At 34.6% G+C, this 15,391-nt stretch overlaps 2 protein-coding genes and 1 pseudogene across 6 annotated transcripts; 1 reads left to right on the forward strand and 2 right to left on the reverse strand.

Annotated features, from left to right (window-relative positions):
* The first annotated feature begins 461 nt into the window (after positions 1-461).
* LOC107174232 (LEAF RUST 10 DISEASE-RESISTANCE LOCUS RECEPTOR-LIKE PROTEIN KINASE-like 2.4) lies at positions 462-3,901 on the forward strand (annotated as a pseudogene).
* LOC102630061 (chloroplastic group IIA intron splicing facilitator CRS1, chloroplastic) lies at positions 2,413-8,747 on the reverse strand. Of its 5 annotated transcripts, none has more exons than XM_006482162.4 (12): positions 7,880-8,747; positions 6,951-7,461; positions 6,640-6,770; positions 5,765-6,115; positions 5,537-5,693; positions 4,805-5,097; positions 4,612-4,671; positions 4,221-4,389; positions 4,035-4,126; positions 3,820-3,905; positions 2,876-3,258; positions 2,413-2,778 (listed from the first exon to the last, which is right to left on the reverse strand). In XM_006482162.4, the coding sequence occupies exons 1-8, from the start codon at positions 8,612-8,614 to the stop codon at positions 4,312-4,314; spliced, it is 2,316 nt and encodes a 771-aa protein (XP_006482225.1). In that variant the 5' UTR covers positions 8,615-8,747; the 3' UTR covers positions 2,413-2,778; positions 2,876-3,258; positions 3,820-3,905; positions 4,035-4,126; positions 4,221-4,311. The 5 variants fall into 5 exon arrangements, with proteins under 5 accessions (XP_006482225.1, XP_052299540.1, XP_052299538.1 ...); XM_052443580.1 differs by having other exon boundaries at positions 4,000-4,126; XM_052443578.1 differs by lacking the exons at positions 2,413-2,778; positions 2,876-3,258 and adding an exon at positions 3,437-3,725.
* A 3,388-nt stretch (positions 8,748-12,135) lies between these two features.
* On the reverse strand, positions 12,136-15,025 carry LOC102630557 (delta(7)-sterol-C5(6)-desaturase-like). The gene is made up of 3 exons (XM_006482164.4): positions 14,620-15,025; positions 13,639-13,944; positions 12,136-12,719 (listed from the first exon to the last, which is right to left on the reverse strand). Exons 1-3 carry the CDS (start codon positions 14,837-14,839, stop codon positions 12,424-12,426), a joined length of 822 nt encoding a protein of 273 aa, XP_006482227.1. The 5' UTR covers positions 14,840-15,025; the 3' UTR covers positions 12,136-12,423.
* Positions 15,026-15,391: the final 366 nt, after the last annotated feature.

The raw sequence follows: 15,391 nt of genomic DNA on the forward strand, positions 1-15,391 counted from the left end.
CAAGTTTATTTTTTCTCAATTACGACCAATATCATGATTCCAGATGTGAAGAAGACGATTTTAGTAACAAATGAGAGTGTATAAATGTTGGAGAACAAGAATCACAACCGAAATCTTGAATACATCATTTGCCTTACCTAAAGAAACTGTCATACTTCGCTTTTAAAGCTTCCCTTAGAATTCTTTCAACTCAAGTAATTTAAGTGATGTTTTGAAATAGCCATACTAAAGGGAAGTACCAAGTATTTACCCCGAAAACTTGTAGTTTCTTTCTAGAACTCCTCTTGCTAGGACGATATTTTGAAACTAATTATTTTACCATTGTCACTAGAAAAAGCTATTCAACGAGGTATGGTTTCTCTTGACATTGGAAGTAGTCGGAAGCTAAAGAGTCAAAAAAGCAACCGGCGACACTTGTCTAGCTGTTAATGATAGAGTGAGTCAATAGTTATTTTGGTTCACCGACCCTAACAGGCTACTATCTCTCCCCTTGATTTTTAACATCCATCAAATAAAAAACTCGTCAAACAAAACGGTCTACGGATCATTTACTTTCAACATCGTAGACTATAACTTGCAATCATAGTCAAACGAATGTTGAAAAACATGGAAGCGTGCGAAAGCTTAAAACAAAGTCTTGATGTCAACTACATCAATATTTTCGTTCTCTTCTACTGCTTTCCTTGCATTTTTCTTCCTGAGAAGTGATGAAACTCTCTCCGTCTTTCCCATACACACCCGCCAATCTATATCATCTACTTAATTTCACGCCGTCTCCTAATCTTCTTTCTCTTCTATGCTTTCTATATGTAATTGTTGTCGAGATTCATCCATCTTTAACAGATTCGGATAGTCTCCGAAGAAGTTGTAGTCTTCCATTCCGTTGTGGGAAGATCACAGCCAGTTATCCATTTTCGGGAGGCGAAAGAGAGTATACTTGCGGCCATCCTAGCTTAAATCTTAATTGTGAGAATGATACAGCTACCCTTGTGCTTGGTGAAGTCAAGTACCGGGTTTTAAATATCGATCAGAAAGAACAACTCCTCAGGATTGCAAAACAAGTGTACTTTGATGGATTCTGCCCACAGCGTAACTTCACCATCGATTCAACACTTTTTACTTATGCTGATGGGTATAAGATGCTTACTTTGATTTCTGGTTGCCCAACAATGTCCGGAAACTCCGTTTGCTATATTAATGGGCTCAACTATGCCAATGGCTTCATGCAAACAGGATCTCCGGATTGTAATTTTAGTGTTACCATTCCGGTTGCGGAAACTTTACTCTCAGCAGCAAAAGGTAGCCTGGCAGGTTTGAAAGAAGCGTTGGAAACAGGATTTGAGCTGAAATGGAAGTTGAATTCATCGTGTAAGAACTGCAGCAGTTGTAGTTATCATGTCCTTTCAAACAAAGGAATTTGCCTGTGCCCAGATGGACAACTTGACAACTTGCCAGGATGTTCAACTTCACTAGCCCCACAAAGAGCAAGAGGTATGGGCCTGAGGTTTTAGGGCAGTTCTTACTTTCTTATTATATTATCAAAAATTATCATTGCACCACTTTTATTTTATATTTATTCAATCACTATAAAATTCTAACATATATTTTACACCACCTTTCTTTTCACATTTGTATCAACTAGTCACTTTTTCATTAACACTATTAAATAATTTTAATAAAATAACAATTTTATCCTCAAATAAATTAAAAAATTATTTTATTTTATAAAAATTTTAAAAAAATATAAAATGATAAAAATATCCCTAAATTTAATAAAAATAAATCCCAAAATTAGAATTTTTATTTTTAATAAAAATTATTTTAATATAAAATTATAATTATAAAAATAATTGTAAAATTTTGAGATTTAATAAAAATCTCATAAATTATTAAAATTTTAAGATTTATTCTTTTAAGAAATAAATTCAGTTATTTTAATAAAATTTTACAAAATTATAATTTTTTAATAAATAAATTCATTTATTTTTATTAAAATTTTGTGAAATTATAATTTTTAATAAAAATAATTATTAAAATTTTGTAAAATCTAAATTTAGTAAAAATCAGTTGAGCACATCTATTTGGGATTTATTTTTTTATTAAATTTATGAATATTTTTATAATTATAATTTTTAATTTTAAAATTTTTTATAAGATAAAACAGTCTTTTGATTTATTTGAGGGTAAAATTATTATTTTATTAAAATTATTTAATAGTGTTAATGCAAAAGTGGTTAGTTAATACAAATATGAAAAGAAAAATAATATAAAATACATATTAAAATTTTATAATAATTGGATAAACATAAGGCAAAATAAAGATGGTGCAATGATAATTTCCCTTATATTATATCACTATCATTAAAGGAGGGCAAATTTAGGATCAAATTGATCGATTTTAGACTTTTAAAATTCAGAGTAGGTCTACCTTCAAGACTTATTATTTGCCACTCAAAAGACTTTTTGACTTTTGACTTTTGACTTTTTGGTTTTGCTGCAGGATTATCTTCCAACAAGAGAAGGAACATATACATAGGTAATATGCTACATCATCCACCTTGTTTATTTCTCTAGCTGCAGCAACAATTTATCATTCATTCTCAAGCACACTGGATTGCTCCTATGCTTCAATAACAGGAATTGCAGCTAGTGTAGTGGGGACAACATTGACTCTTGCTATTATTCTCACTACTTCCGTACGACGATACTGGAAGAAGGAAACAAGGCATGATCAAAATGCGGAGGCAGCTTTTGTTAGGAATTACGGATCTCTTGCTCCTAAAAGATTTAGCTATTCTGATGTTAGAAGGATGACAATCATTCAGTGATAAACTTGGTCAAGGAGGCTACGCTGATGTTTACAAAGGAACATTACCTGATGGCCGTCTTGTTGCAGTGAAGGTCATGAAGAACTTGAAGGATAATGGAGAGGAATTCATCAATGAGGTGGCCAGCATTAGCAGAACATCGCATGTCAATATTGTTCCATTTCTAGGATTTTGTTACGAGAAGAAGAAAAGAGCTCTAATCTATGAATTCATGCCTAATGGCTCTCTGGATCAGTATATATATGATCATGAATCTTCAAATGGAAAAAGAACACTGGAATGGAGGACAGTGTATCAAATTGCAGTCGGCATTGCCAGAGGACTAGAGTACTTGCATCGAGGTTGTAACATAAGGATTGTGCACCTTGACATAAAACCTCACAACATTCGTTTAGATGAAGACTTCTGCCACAAGATATCCGATTTCGGGCTGGCAAAACAAACAGAAAAGAAAGAGAGTTTCATATCAATGTTGGACACAAGAGGAACTGCAGGATATATTGCACCAGAGGTATTTTGCAGACACTTTGGAGGAGTTTCTCACAAGTCTGATGTCTATAGTTATGGGATGATGATTCATGAAATGGTTATAGGAAGAAAGAATGCCGATGTCAAAGTATCTTGCAGCAGTGAATATTTTCCCAATGCAATTTACAAGCAAATTGAAACAGAGTATGATTTTCAACTCGATGGGGTTGTAACTGAAGAGGAGAAAGAGATGGCAAAAAAGATGATTTTGGTGAGCTTGTGGTGCATTCAAACCCATCCACCAGACAGACCATCAATGACGAAGGTTGTGGAGATGTTGGAAGGTAGCATAGAAAACTTGCAAATTCCACCAAAGCCTTCTCTGTCTTTGCCAACAGGATACGCCAAACAGTCTTCTCCAACATCATCCTTCATGAAGTAAGTTATATGTGAAATGTAACTAAACTTGAATTTTAACAGCACGCAAAATGCATTCCATAATGAGATATTGAGAAGTTCCTACCCCACCCACACAAATTGGAATACTGGATGTCCCAAATTCAATGTCAAGCACACCCCATCATCTCATCACAATTGTTTCCTTCATGCCTGAAAACCTGTAAACTCGAATCAGATGATGAGGGGAAAATATATGCGAACACTCGATATCTAAACACCTGAACAAGACAAGAAAATAGTTAACCTGTCTAAGCAAGCGATAGGAAACAAGTTCCCTACCTTTTATTTTAGGATAAAACCACATAAATTGGATGTCCCAAATGCAATGTCAAGCATACTCCATCATCTCATCACAATTTTTTCCTTCATGCCTGAAAACATGTAAACGCGAATCAGATGATGAAGGGAAAATATATGCAAACACTCAATATCTAAACAACTGAATAAGACAAGAAAAAAGTTTACCTGGCTAAGCAAGCAATACAGTGGCAGATGGGCGAGAAGTTTCGCTTTCTTTGGCAAATCTGCATCATTTCCCAATTAATTAATTGACAATTTAAGACGTGTCAGTATGTCGTACGTCTGTTTGGGCAATAATTTTCATATTCTTTTGCCTGCTTTCCTGCAGCTCCGCCTGCAAAATTCATCAGCTAAAGAATGAATCAAGGCTTGAAAAATGACTGTTCACCAATAAGGAAGTTCCTGACCCAAGTGGTATAATTTTGATATGTCGGTTTGGGACAATTGATAAGTAAAAAAACAGATGAATTGCTTCATTAACTCTTCACCATGCTCATCACATACTAGTTTTGAAATGTCCAAGATTCAGGCATGGAACAAAATATTTAAGGCTTACAAGTTTGATTTTCAAATTGGAGATGACCCGCTGTCTCTGGTATGCAAAAAACTTCAATGACTGTAACAACAAATAACCACATCCCCAAACCAAAAAGAAGGGGGGAAGGAGAAAGAAGAAGTCCATTAGGCTCAATAAGCTAAGGTAAAACTGAGCAAACACTAAGCTCTGAAGAAATAAGGGCTCTACTTACTCCAAGTCTCTGCATCTCAAGAGATCTTCTCAACGCTTGTCTTTTAGACAGCAGATTCTGAGTCATCAACTTTAAAGGACGTCTGTAATTTTTGCCACGGTAGATAATGATAGCATGACCTTCCTTTAACTTGTCCACTGAAATAAGAATTCCACCACTTTCTGCCACAAGTGATTTTGCAGTATAAATTACTTGAGCAAACAATTTCTGCTTGGTAATCACTCTGGCAACTTCTCTGTACTTCCAGTGCTGATGAAGTCCTTCAATGACACCATCAAAGACCCCACGCCTGCCTGAAGCCAAAATTGAAACAGGAAGTGTGAGCATAGAGATAGATCAGACAGCTGCAAAGAACTAGTTTGTAGAGGCAACAAGGATTGTTTGCTACAATCAATAGCATATCTGGCAGAACATGTGTGAAATCTTTGTGTTTGAAACGCTCTTTTCTCAATTAAAATTTGCATCAACAATCCCCTGGATTAAAACTTTACATCAATTAAAGCATGAAGCCCATGAGGTAAAAGATCAGGTCAGAATCCACTATGAGAAATGAAAAATATTTTACAGAACACCATTGAAAGTGGAGTCAATGCATTGCAAAAATTTAAAACTCATGTTACCAATAAGTGATCTCTATGTTTCTAGAAATATCTGACCAAGAATAATGATATCGCCGGTCACTAACTCCTTAACAAGAACACTGAAATGTACAGAGGGGGAATTTTGCTTTACCAAGTAATAAGTTACTATTCATCTTCATTCCTATCTTATGAAGACATTGTCTCTCCTCTTCCGTAATCATCTCCAGGTCTGGATCCTGCTCTCTGGGTTTCCATGCAGAATTCAACCTTGATAGCTCTTTTGCTGACTTCTCTATCTTGATGTTAAGCTGCAAAAACAACTGTGAGTTTTGTTCGACTAACAATTGCGCATCAAATAATAAGAAGATAGTCATCTTACAATGAAAAGCTTTCGTTCTTGCTTTCTTAGTTCCCTCTCTAAGTCTTCTATTTCAGCTTCCAACTGGAGTTCAAACTCTCTATTACCCATTTTTAGATCTCCAAAATCGGATTGGATATTCTGGAATTCTGATAACGTTCCAGCTTTGCTAGTTTTTTCCAGTGGTTCATGAGGTAAATGAAATGTTTCAATTGCTTTCAGCCGTGCACCTTCTTCATGATTTTGGCATATTTGGAGTTCCCTTTCTCTCTCAACTATCAAGTTTTCAACTCCACAAGGAAGAAAGTCATTACCTCTGTACAGTATTATAAGAAATTTATTGCGCAGCAACAGTACTCCCCCTGTGAGGTGCTGCATTAGTAAGACACCATCATCAGAAAACTTGAAATTCTGCAGAAATAAATCACAGGCATAATGCAAGCATACATAGAACGACAAGCATGCTATCAAATGCAAGGGCCATAGACAAGCATGGCTGATGCTTTTGAGACATGGCAGCCTACCCTTCACCCCTCGGTACAACCATTTCGAAAGAATACCTCTAAAATTGAAACAGATGGTGTTGGGATATAATAGCAATACTATGGTGATTCAAGCAAGAAACTAGCCAAAATTGAAACAGCAACAGTGGTGATAAAATCAAGATGACTTTTATGTAAGGACAGTGAGGAGAAGCGCTGCCTTCTCCAAGAGTGCAGCTGACTAATAAGCACCTAGTGCCACCTAATGATGACTACTGGTGTATAAGGGAAACTAGCCAACTGACTGAAAATTGGTTGGCTCGGCCTTGAAAAATGTAATAAAATGGTAAATACCAACATTTCATGGACTTCATATATTGAAAGCTAAACAGGTTTCCATTTTGCCAAACTTGCCTTAAGTTCATTTGCCATTTGCTCATTGTCAGTATTTGGAATTCCCCACTTTACTGTAATTTTTGCTACAAGACTTTTCTCCCACAATTTTAAGATAGCAGTAGCTAAGCCTTGAAGTCCCCTGTTCCTCCCTTCAGAAAATAAGAATAGATTGAATCAAGAAACTTGGCTAGACAAAGGTATGTGAACACACAAAATCAAATGCACATAACCTAGTATCTGTCATGCGAAATGGAGAACTTTATGGTAATCTTTATAAGGTTATGCTTATGTGCTACATAGATTACTGAAATAGGCAGGCAGGGCAATACCAAGGACAAAATGAGTAGGTAAAGGATGAGCAAGCTTCCTCAAGTATGTCAATTCATCATCTGTCAGCTTTGATCTCGCATCAGGTGGAGAAAGCCTAAATGGAGGCTTAAATCCAGGAACCACTTCTGGAAGTAAGTCTCCATCTACTGGCAATGGCTTCCACATCCACCAATCAACAAAGCGAGGTCCTAAGCCATCCAACAATCGGTCACCTTCTCTCTCATACAGAGACTTATCTATTCTCAAATTTTTATCCATAAAGATGCTAGTTGGCAAAGAATTCTCTTCTCCATCCTTTAAACTCCTGTTTTGGTCCAGAGTAGCAGTATTTGATTTTATCCAAGAAACATTGACTTTCTTTTCTAAATGTAAATGAGTCGATTTTGACAAAGGTGCTTCTTGATCATCAGCAGAGCGAGGACACATCTTCACAGAAGATTTTGAACTGTCTCCTCTGTAAACAACATGAGCATCTTTCTTAGTCCAAATAACCAAGCCTCCTGTCTTCAGCTGTTTAAAAGAAAGGAAAAATCAGTTATGGTATATTCAGAAAACATCTGAATTAGTACAAATTGTGAAGTTAATGCTTATAAATTATTTCTCACTCATATTATCTTGACAGTACTACTTACCAGACTTTGTTATCGAAAATTGAGCATTAGAAAAAATATTTTAATTACGGTGAGTCTCCTCAAACTGGAACTCAACCCCAATCCAGATACACTAAGTTACTCTGTACATCTAATAGTCAAATTACAGCACAAGTACAAGGTTCCATTAAGAGCATGTCTTAGAGTCATCAATATTCAGACACTCGTCCAAAATTCTTTTATTAAATTCTTCAATTCATTGGTAAAACAAACAATCTATGAACTTGAACATGGTTATGTAAAATCACAAGTAACAACACAAAGTAACAAAACCAAACCTCAAGAATTTCTCTTGCTCTATCCATATTCCGGCACAAAGGAACATCAAACTTGACCATAGCAAGCTCATTCCTTCTCCAAGCCAACCTAATCTCAAACACAACACTCTCAGTAACACCAGCTTTCTTCACCTTCACCCACTTCCTCATCTTCCTAGCCTCATCTTTCAATCTCTCAAGCAACTCCCCATCAAGCATCGTCTCAGCTTTAGTCACCATCCTCTCTTTCTTCATCCTCCTAAACACAAACCTGTCCTCCCTCAACCACGGCACTTTCCCGCCAAAACCACCCCTCAAATCCTCCTCATGACTTACATTCTCCTCAAAGCACCCTTTAAACTCAAATTTTTCCATAACCTTCTTCTGGGTTTCATCCAAAATTTGATCTTTTTGAAGTTTTTCAATGTTTTCAATAATCTTTTTCATTGCTTGCTTTCCTCTGACACCACTTTCTTTTGCAGTCAATCCCTTGTCTGTCTTTTTAAAGCTTTTTTTGGTCTTGGGTTTGGAAGGTTTGATGATTTCATCTGGTTGAAGAACAATGGGAGACCTCATCCATGGAGCTGTGGGCATTTTTTTAATGGGTGCATTTGGTGACAATTTAATATCTGGGAGTTTTAATGTTTTTGGAGAGTTTTGATTTGGGTTTGAAGAGGAGCAAATCACAGAAAAGGAGTGGGATTGAAGAGAATTTAACTGACAAGAAGAAGAAGAGAGAAAGAGAATGGCTGACATGAGTGGCTATTGTAATAATTTCTTGCAACAATTCAAAGAAAGCTTTGAGTTTGGTTGTTTGTTTATCTCATCTCACGTACAACTGACAAAGTATATTCGGTGTCTCCGTGATGTCTGTCAATGCAATATGTTGTTTTTTTTCCCTTCTAAACTTCTGCTTTTTTTAAAATTTGTAAATGAAGAAAATTGTTCACAATTTTGAGATAATAGGAATTTTTTTTTATTACGCCAATAACGGATTGCTTTTTTTTTTTCAACCCTCCTATTACAATCAAACAATTACTCATATTTACAAGATATTTTATTACTAATATTTATAATCAAACTATTATTAAGACTAATTTATATAAATTTTTATGAAGAATTGCCTAGATTTTTACTCTCACTACTATAGTACTATTTGAGGAATGTCATTTACAACTAATATTTGAGGGACATCATTTACAATCATGTTATTACTAAAATTAGTTTACATAAGTTCTTATAAAGCACTGCCTAGATTTTTACCCTCACTAATATTCGAAAAACGTTTACTCCACTTACATTATTAAAGGAGAAGATTATTTCTACTTAATTATATTTTGATAAGACTATTAATTATATTTATATGAGACTATTACTGATATTTACAATCAGACTATTATCTGGACTAATTGACATAAGTTCTTATGAAGCATTGTTTATATTTTTATTCTCGCTAATATTCGAGAAACGTCTACTCTACTATCACTGGTCTACTATCACTGGTAAAAGAAAAGATTGCATCCACTAAATTGTATTTACATTGGACCATTAATTATATTTACATGAGACTATTACTGATATTTACAATTAGACTATTACTGCAACTAGTTTACATAAGCTTTTATGAAGCACTGCCCAGATTTTTACACTCATTGATATTTGAGGGACATCTACTCCACTCACATTGGTAAGGCAGAAGAATGCCTTTATTCAATTATATTTAGATGAAACTACTACTGATATTTACAATCAAACTATTATTGGGACTAGTTTACATAATTTTTTATAAAGCCACTCAATTATACATAAATCTTATAAAGTATTGTCTACTCACATTGGTAAGTGAGAAGACTGTCTCAACTTAATTATTTATTATAATTGAGAAAGTGAGGCCATTAGCCCAACCACTCGGCCAAAAGCCAAGTGGTTACAATAACATATTGTTATTTGGTCTTATCTTTAGGGTTTTTAATTTGAATTTAGTAAACTTAAACCCATTTCATACTTATGCTCCAACGAGGAAAAAGTAAAAAAAAAAAAAAAAAACTCGTAAAGAACTATCTATCTACATTTCCTTGTCTCACCATTTCATATTTTCTCACACATCACCATTTCTTTCTTCCTCTCTCAGGTTTTCTCATCTCCTACCATTTTATCTCTTACCTTCAATACAAAGGTTTTTGATAAGTATAAACTCTTCAAAAACAATCTTGTTAGTGTATTATCAAGTGACGGATAAGGTATATTTGAAATATAAACATTTTGAATAATTTGTATCCTTCGAGTTTGATTTGATTTCATTACAAGTATATTTGCTAAAGATTTATGAGTTTATAATAGTATATTATTCATTTTAGTGCTTGCACACACACAGTATTACATAAAATATAAGGATTTAAGATCAAAGTATTAAATTTAAGTTTTGGGTAATATCAAAAAATGATTCCAAGAATAAGTTAAGCATTTAGTTGTGCAAGAAGTGATGTAAGACAATTGATTAAGTTGAGTATTTAGTCGAACAAGAAGTCTAGTAAGTCGAGTATCTAGTGTAACAAAAACTGAAATGAGTCAAGTAAGTTATGATGTAAATCGGTAGGAAGTTGAGAAATATATTGAGTAATAGTAAGCCTATTAGTAAAGTATAAGTCAGAGTAGGATAGGATAATTAGTAGAACACGTCTCTAAACAAGTTAAGTAGAGTCAAGTATGTTTATAAATAAGTCTAATGTTGGTCGAGTAAGTGTATTGAATAAGTCATGTATTCATTTTAAGTTTTTTGGAAATGTTGAGTAGGAGTCGAGTAATTTTTTAAAGAATTCGAGTATTAATTATTTTAAGTTGGTTGATCAAGTCAAAAAAGTGTTTTGATCACTTCGATTAGGGGTCGAGTAAATCTTTGGAATATATCGAGTATTAAGTCGGGTAAATCTTTTGAACAAGTCGAGTAAAAACCAAGTAAATATTTTGAACAAATCGAGTATTAACAATTTTAAGTTGTTTGAATAAGTGGATTAAGTCTTTTAAACACGTCAAGTATGATTCTAAAATATGATCTATTGTTACCTATCCATAAACTAATGGATGTAATTGACAAATTATGATTTATTTATTTCCTTAATGATGTTTAAACATGTAGTAAATTTAAAATATTTATTTATACATGGTTTGATGGAGAATTGTAGATGATATGTTGCCTTTAAGGGGTGGTATCTTAGAGTTTTTGGGGCATGGCTTGAGTGCTTGGAGCACCCAAAAAGGACTATCCTTAGTCTTTGTATAAGGATTTCCTTAGTGAAAATGTATATGATGACTTTGCTACTTATTATGAAATGACACTGTGTTTAATATTTGTTGGATAATTTATGGTTGTTGCAGATACTATTATTTTTTAATGATTATGCATATCTTGGAAGATAATTATTTATTGATACAGCTGAAGTCGAGTATACCCAATACTTGAAACCTGACTTGAATGAAAAAATCTCAAAATTTTCAAGAGACTTAATTGGTCGTAATTCAATTGAACTCGAGTATACTCGACTCGTACCCAACTTCCATGAAAGAAGTCGAGAACTTTTCAGGAGACTTAATTGATTGTTGTGCAACTAAAGTCAAGTTTACCCGACTTCATTAAAAAAGTTAAGGATTTTTCAGGGGACTTAATTAGTCGTGGTTCAATTGAGGTCGAGTATACTCAACTTAATTAAATAAGTTGAGAATTTTTTCAAGGGCCTTAATCGTTGTAGTTCATTTGAAGTAGAATATTCTCAACTCGTTACCGACTACGCTTGAGTTCAAGATATCAATTCTGTTTTGTGAAGATTTAATTGAGGATATTTTCGTTCTTTCTTTGATTTTTTAAAGTATATATGTGTATAATTAAAGAGTGTAACAATTAAAGGCATATGTTGAGTATTTTGAGGAAAACGGATTATATCCTACGCAATTCTCCCTTGTCTTCAAGGAATGTTCTTAATTCTAAGATAGATTTATAAAACCATTCATTGAAACCCAATGTTAAAGATACTGATTTTGCAGAGGGCAGGCCAGGCAATGGAAGCGTTATCTGGGTAATTGCAAATTGCATTTCCAACCCATCATCCAATAAGCTTTGTAAGCCAAACACTATATGATACAAGTGACAAGTCTGCACAAGCAGAAGAGCTCACTTGTATTATGATGATACACAATGAATGAAAACATGAAAGATACATATCATACAATTTTGCAGCAAATTTCTTTGCTAACATGGTTAGATAAAAATAACATGGCTCAGATCGGAGGAAAGTACGTTTCACTGAAAATATCTCCCACAGTTTGTGCAATACATCTTATAAAACTGAACCAGTCATGAGGATTAAAGGCGAGAAACCTGCACTAAACACCTGGAATGCTTTTTTCCTCTCTAACACCAGCTTCATAGCCATGGACAATGGACTAAAACTAACAATCAAGATTTACAGGCAAAAGACCACAAACACGAGAATAAAAGAAACCAAACTGCAAGACTAACCAAAAAAGAAAAAAACACAGTCGGATTCTTCTAAGATAAGGGTCAAGGTTCATCATTTCGTCTTTCCCCAGTCATCATCAGCTGGATCACAAAGAGTTCCAAGCATCCAGTCCATCCATATGGTATAATGACCATAATTATGTCGGTATGTGGTGTGGTGAATAGTGTGATAACCAGCACCCATCCAAGGCCATAGCTTGCCATGGATGCAATCATGAATGTTTGTTGTCCATATGGCCTCAAGGAATAAGAGCCCTAAATGTGTGGTAAAATGGGTTGGCACTATGAAGAGTGCTATAACATGTGGAACAGCCTGCAGTATACCATCCAGTGGGTGAAATGCCAAACCTGAAATAAAGAAATACTTTTCAGTCACCAGTTCAATAAAAATGTAAATAGAATCTCATAGGGAATAAAAAGTGCACTGAAAAGCCATCAGGGAGAAATATTTCAATTGCTAGCCAAACAATTAGAGTAAATCAAAGTAACCAGAGAACAACGGAGGCAGCACAAAGTGTTAATTACAAACGGGCTAAGAAGATTGATCTGCATCAGAATTTAAAACTGCCAGTGAGAAATAAATTTCAGCCATAACCATCTTGCTTCTGTTACTAGCTTTGCATTGTTCTTATCTTAGACCTTATTTCAGTAATCAACCAACATAGGTTTCATTTACTGAAATAGAGTTATCTGTTTATTAGCCCATCTCAGCAGAACTGCAGAAGTACAATAGCAAATTCTATTTCGAACTCCGTAGAATGATAAAGTCAGATCCAAAATTATATCTGTTAAAACAAAACAGCAGGAAAAAGTGGGTGTGATAGTGTGTACAGAAGAAACAAGAAATAAGAAGTTTTCCTTGACGTAAATAAATAAATGTTGCAAATTTACACATACCATGAAACAACCCCATCTTTCAATCATTAATTTCAGAAGAAGATATTTATTTCAATTCATAAGACCAATTTCACAGACACGGAACTGCAAGAAAATATGCAGAATGGTAAGGAGACAACAGTGAGAATAAATGAAGTTAAGTGATGGCCAACCTGATTCCAATGGTAAGGTGACAGATTTTACCCTAACACTACCATGTTATGATTTATTCCATTAGATGAAGGCTCATTCCAAGTAGAAAGCAAAGGCAAGATATGACCATATTTCCTAGATTGCAGCCAGCCTCTTAAGCAAAAGGCTAAGAAGAAAAGTTGAATTTTTACCAGCCATATAAATTACAGAAATCAAAGAGAGTAGACTTAAAACATACCAGCAAATGGAGAAAGGGTATTCTGCTTGTTGTATATATGATGGGTTGCATGAAGATGCTTATAAAGAAACTTTATGTCATGCAATTCTCTGTGCATCCAGTAAATCCCAAACTCGACAAGCACAAGGTAAATAACCAAATAGACCAGGTAAGCGAACCAACCAATGTCACTTATTCTGGCGAAACACTTTGTCCAGCCATTTTCAATCATGTACTCAGAAACAGTTGGAAGGCCAACGTACCATGGCATCGCCTTCATAGCAACAAATATCTGCAACAGCATAGCTTTTCTAGTAGGGATGTCATCTGCAATGAGAATGTTGTCCAGGGAATAAAACAATAATGTGATCTTAGACCCATGAAGAAGCGATACTCTATGAAATCATGTACAATGAACAACAATCACATGCGTCAATTTCATAAATATTGCAAGGCTAAAAATATAACAATTTGAAAAAAAATCTTTCAAAGGGTCAGCAACTGCCAAAAGTCGCATCCATCTAGATAAAAATATATACTCATGTGATTAATACCAAAAAGTATTGATATATAAGCTCTAAATGTGGGCAAATTTTGTCGACACTATGATTCATGAGATCATGCTGCGATATATTGATCCTTACTAGCAGTGAATCTATAACAATAACAACATAAATCCAATTGAAAAAAAGGGGGAAAAAAGATCACTAATTCAAACAATTTGTAATAATACAACGCTCAAACAACAAAACGAGCAACCGATCAAGTCACTATGAACAAAGATCGAAGCTACAGAAATAAACCATAACGTGTTTCATCAATCGACCCAGTTGATCAAAAGATTCAAGATTATAAAGAAACTCATCTGAAACCAAACATGCATGCCAGAAAAACCCAGATTAATAAAACTGCTAAAGAAACTAAACCCATCTCGTAAATCAATCTGAAAAGCATTAACAACACACTTCAATAAAATAAAATAATAATAAAAATGAACGTTACCTTTAGGGACATAAACGTTGCGTTTCAAGTAGTAGACATAGAAGCACCACAAGAGGCCAGAAACTAAGTAGAGAAGAGTTCCGGCAATGTAGTTACGAAGCCACGTCTGCAAAACATGGGGAAGAGGGTCCCACCATTTGGAGGGTAACAAGTTGGCCAACACGATGCGGTTGTACAAAGTGGTCTCGTCCACGAACAGCTGCAGATAATCGTCGCCCATCGCCGGCGATTTGGACCGATAAAAAAAAAAAAAAAAGAGAGAAAGAGAGAGAGAGTGAGTCTGTATGTGCCTGTTGAGCGAACGAGTGGACTGAGCTGGAGAATCTTGTGTGGACTTTTAAGAGTGTGACGACGAGGAAGAAGACAAAGATATTGTGAAAAATAAAATATCAAACACTTGCTGGAGTTGGAGTTTGGGTTGGAATTGGAAAATTGGAATAATGAGTGTCGGTTATTTTGGATGTCATATTGGGTTAAATCATACTTCGACACTTGGGCCATTTTGCTGTTGGATTCGATAGACAGGGCTAATTTCGGATTTTCCAACTAGATTATTATTTATTTATCAGAGACCAAGGAATTTAGCTCCACTAATAATATCATTTATCAAATATACTGTTGTGGGTCTAATTGCAAAATGTACAAATTATAATGATAATAATAAGCAAGTGAAAAAATGTGAGACAAATTTCGGGCCACGTGCTCGCCTTCAATTCGTGTTGAATGAATGAATCTAGATGTATCGTACAATTTACAAGATCCGCTATTTATA

This window comes from Citrus sinensis, chromosome 6, assembly GCF_022201045.2.
Source record: "Citrus sinensis cultivar Valencia sweet orange chromosome 6, DVS_A1.0, whole genome shotgun sequence".
Lineage (NCBI taxonomy): Eukaryota > Viridiplantae > Streptophyta > Magnoliopsida > Sapindales > Rutaceae > Citrus > Citrus sinensis.